Source organism: Pygoscelis adeliae, unplaced genomic scaffold (assembly GCF_000699105.1).
Source record: "Pygoscelis adeliae isolate BGI_AS28 unplaced genomic scaffold, ASM69910v1 Scaffold494, whole genome shotgun sequence".
Taxonomy (NCBI): domain Eukaryota; kingdom Metazoa; phylum Chordata; class Aves; order Sphenisciformes; family Spheniscidae; genus Pygoscelis; species Pygoscelis adeliae.
The window spans coordinates 14,395-18,461 of NW_008824664.1; the positions used below are offsets into that span (position 1 = coordinate 14,395).

A 4,067-nucleotide genomic window follows, 5' to 3' on the forward strand; every position below is an offset into this window, starting at 1 on the left:
AATTTATGCTAATGACCTGCTTTTGCATATTGGAGATAATTTGCAGCACTCGCTGCAAGCGCTGAGGCAGCACTTTGCTCCCTGCCAGGGAAGTTTGCTTTCCCATCTCCACGGGTTTCTATCAGAGCGGTGTAATCGGGTGCGGGGACAAGCCAGCAGGTGCTTGGCACCACGGTGCCACCGGATCGGTGCCAGTGATCCAGCCACAGCATCATCGCGTGGCTGCTGGTGTGCTCGCGCTAATGTCTCCCCGCGCTGACATCGGATCCCCTCCCCGATGGACGGGGACTGCTCAAGGGCTGAAATTAAACTGGGTCAGGGCTCAGCGGGTGCCGCTGTCGCCCTTTGTTCACGGCCAGGGTCAGCCCCGGTGCTCCTCGCTCACGGCTGGGGAGGCGTGTGGGAAGACGCCGGCGGCTGTTTGCCCCCGACGCGGGGGCTGCGCTGGCTTCGCTGCCCCGTGCATCCTTTGGCCTCTGCCGAACAAAGGCCCTGAAACGTTGTCTTTCAGGAAGGAATCCAGGCCGTAATTAAAATCCGTTGTTTTAAGCATCTGCCCTGGTCAGAGGCCAGCGCGCTGGGGCTGCAGCACGTGCTTTAGCATCAGGGAGTCATCCCTCCCATCTCCTTCCCACCTGCACTGATCGCCTGCGAACCGGGGTCACGGGGACACCCCCAACGCCGGTGCCGGTGGTCCCCGCTCAAGCTGGGGCTGCTTGATGGCATGTCCGGGGGCCAGACCTCAGCGAGGACACAGACCTGGGTTTGCAGGTGGAGAAACGGGAACCCTGTGCGTTGGTTACAGCAGCTGTAAAGGGGAGATGTGACCCCTGGGGTCTGCGTTTCATTTACCATCAGGATGGCGGGGCGACTCTGATAGGGGGGTGGGGGGCCCATGGGGTGCTGTGCATGCTGTCCCCAGGGAGGCTCGGGGCTGCTGCCTGTTCTCGCCCATGGGGTGGTGTCACGAGCCCCCTGGGTTTTGCAAACCCTGGGCGGTGACTTGTTCTTGAGGCAGCCCGGAAGCGAAGGAGGAACTTTGGTGGGTTCATGCCGTCTCCCAGCCGCGTGGCTGCCCCGCCAGTCCCTTTCCTGCAGAGCCCCCCCAGCCCCAGGTTTAGGGACGGTGGCAGGGGGCTGCAGGCTTGGGTGGGTCCTCAGTGAGCAGCTGCCCGGCGAGGGGGATTTCCACCCTGGGGATTGGGTGCAGACACAGAGAGAAGATGGCGGCAGGGCTTACAATGGTGCTCCTTTTCCTCTTCTTCATCACGCAAGGTATGGCGGTGGGTTCCCCCGGGGCGAGGGTGCTGGGCTGGGGGGAGATGGCTTTGGGGACGGTGGGGGACCTTGGGGACGTGCCCGTGGGTAAACCCTTCCTGTCCCCACTCTCTCCCCCAAGCTTTTCCCATCCCAGCGCTGTGCCCGAGGTGCGACCCGCTGGTTCCCTTCCCGTGGGAGCCCCCGGCATCGCCACCACCAAGCTGGGGGTGAGGGGCTGCTCTGGGTGAGCCTGGAGTGGGGAGAGGACCCCAAAAATGAAAGCGAAGGAAAAAAACCTTCACCAGGGGATCTGGGCGGTCCCACGCTCAGAGCGAGGAGGCAGAAATCCCACCACCAGCTGTAGGGCTTGTCCCTGCAACATGCCTCCAAGGCTGAGAGAGCGTAAAGGCGTTAGGAATTAGTGAGCAAATGGGTTATTTGCATTTTCCGCATGTCTGAGAGGAATCGAGGTCCCCAGGCAGGAACGAGTCCCAGGGAGGTGTGGGCCGTGTCCGGCTGGCCAAGCAGCACCAGTCTCTGCTTTCTCAGCAGCCCGGGCGCCACACAATCCATCATCGAAGGTGGTCGGGGTTGTTCATGGGGTGGCGTATCTCAGTCCCAGACTGCAAAACCAGACCTACCACCAAATCCACTGGCGACGCAACAACTCTGTGAAGATCGCCAGCCGGGACAGCAGTGCGAAGGTCCAGTACCCCAACAGCACCTACAAGGGACGCCTGGAACTCTTCCCCAACAACACCCTAAAAATCAGCTCCCTGCAGAAAACTGACAGCAGCATGTACCAGGTGTACCTGGAGGATGAGCTGGGCAAGGAGCACATTGAAAACATCCTCCTGGCAGTGTACGGTGAGCTGGGAGGACGGGAGGGTTGTCCCAGAGCCCCATGAGGGGACAGGGAGACTGTGACATCCCACTGCCTCTTGCAGATCTGGTCCCGAAGCCCACTGTGAATGCCAAAGTGATCAGGGATGACCCGACATGGTGCAAAGCCACCCTGCAGTGCTCGGTGGGGCTCGAAGGGGTGACCTATGAGTGGATCGCCCCCAGCAAGCTCCCGCTGGAGGGCGCGGGTGCCTCTGAGCAGCATGTCTCCTTCAACCCCTTAATAGAAACCTACATCTGCAAAGTCAGCAACCCTGTCTCCTCCAACAATGCCTCGTTGACCTTCAGGTACCCCTGCTCCTGGACAGGTACTGCCCACGGTGCGCGCATGAGATGGCAAAACTCGGGAGGGGTGGGCTGCAAGGTGGCCTTGGCTTTGAAGGGTCCCCGGAGCAGCGGCAGTGACCCTGAGGACAGCAGGTCCCTGCAAGGCTGGAGGTGGCCCATGGGTCAGGAGTGGTGGGTCCCTTTTCCCCCTGCACCATGGGCTGGTGGGTGGCAGGAGCCCACCTGGGGAGGGGGTCGGGGTGTCCCCTGCCAGGGCTGGGCAGCCCACAGCCCTCCCCACACCCCGGGTCTCCCTCTGCCTCCAGGTGAGTTCTCCGCTGCTGCATCCTGCACCACCACCAGCATGCTGGTGGCCCTGGGGCACCTCGTCCTCCTCCTCACTCTGGCTTAAGGACACTCCGCGGTTGACATCTCTCCTCATCTCATCACCCCCCGTTGCAGGACCAGCACCTAGATGAGATGCCCAAACCCACTGGATGCAGGAAGATGTGGTTGGCTCAAGCAAAACATTAAACCAGTGTCTGTTACACCAGCACTCAGCCTCATCCACAGCCGCCTGCTTCCCACCAGCCCAGGCTCTGGCCGCTCTGCCACTGCCTTCAGGGTAGCTCTGTGCCTCAGTTTCCCTCCTCACCTTTCCTGCTTTGCTTTACTCAGGTCACGTTCTCTAGATCTGAACATAACAGAGATGAAGTCTGTTGCAATGGTGTTTCGAGAACCCAGGCAGCCTAAATTGCTAAATTCACGGTTGACTTCTTGGAAATCCTCCTCTCCCCAGCCCTGAGATCTGTGGGGAGACCCAATCCGAGCCTTTTCCGGTGCTCGCCGTGGACTTGGGGGGTCCTCGGCCATTGCCTGCTGTCAGCCTCGTCCCTTTATGGGACCGATGAGCAGTGCGACAGTGCAGGATGGTGCACGACGTGTTTAGCCTGAAACCAGTGACACCAGCATGGGTGCAGCTGGCTGCTGCCCAACCTCCAGGGCAGGAGCACTGGAGCATCTCGAGGGGGCAGAGCTAAGGTGGCACCTTTGGCTTTCTTTGCAAGGGAGGGTTCGGCAGGGCGAGTTCGGTCTCTGCCTTCAGAAGTGTCTGTGCGTACATTAAATTAAATTTAACCTTAAACCCCACGTTTTTAGGTGCCTGTTCTGCATTCTTGTCTGGGCTGGGGTTGGCTGCAGTGGGTGCTCGGGGACCGGGGGGATGATGGAGGGAGCCACGTTTCCCCCCAACACCCTTGCTGGGGACAGGAGCCCTTCCACAGTCGTCCCCCATGGGAGGAGCCCGTTCCGGATGGTGGCACATGGGCCCATTGGGGTGGGAGGATGTGTCTTGTGAGCGCTGGAGATGGTCCCTCAGCCTGCAAGGAGGGATGGGGACATGTCTCAGGGCCACCGCAGCCCCAGGACACTGCTGCTCCCGCCAGCTCCAGCAAACCAGCCCAAGAAAGAGAAGAACTGGGCTCTACCCTCCGTAAAACCCGAGGCATCACTTTCCAGAGCCATCTTTAAGCAAAGACTCCTAAGGCCAGATTCATCAAAGGGTCAACAGGGACCTCGCCGGCTCGTTTGAAAAATCAGTAACGAGCACAAGTCGTTCCAGCTCCCAGGTCTAATGA

The 4,067-nt window shown here is 60.4% G+C and overlaps 1 protein-coding gene across 1 annotated transcript; it reads left to right on the forward strand.

The window, feature by feature from the left end:
• The first annotated feature begins 1,223 nt into the window (after window positions 1-1,223).
• Window positions 1,224-2,842, forward strand: CD244 (CD244 molecule, natural killer cell receptor 2B4). The gene is made up of 4 exons (XM_009322804.1): window positions 1,224-1,275; window positions 1,813-2,127; window positions 2,208-2,471; window positions 2,757-2,842. Exons 1-4 carry the CDS (start codon window positions 1,224-1,226, stop codon window positions 2,840-2,842), a joined length of 717 nt encoding a protein of 238 aa, XP_009321079.1.
• Window positions 2,843-4,067: the final 1,225 nt, after the last annotated feature.

Bases quoted from the DNA above. Each gene is read 5' to 3' on its own strand.
- CD244 (XM_009322804.1), top strand. From the start codon at position 1,224: ATGGCGGCAGGGCTTACAATGGTGCTCCTTTTCCTCTTCTTCATCACG. The intron at 1,276-1,812 runs GTATGGCGGTGG...CTTTCTCAGCAG, and splicing joins CCTCTTCTTCATCACGCAAG to CCCGGGCGCCACACAATCCA. The intron at 2,128-2,207 runs GTGAGCTGGGAG...TGCCTCTTGCAG, and splicing joins CATCCTCCTGGCAGTGTACG to ATCTGGTCCCGAAGCCCACT.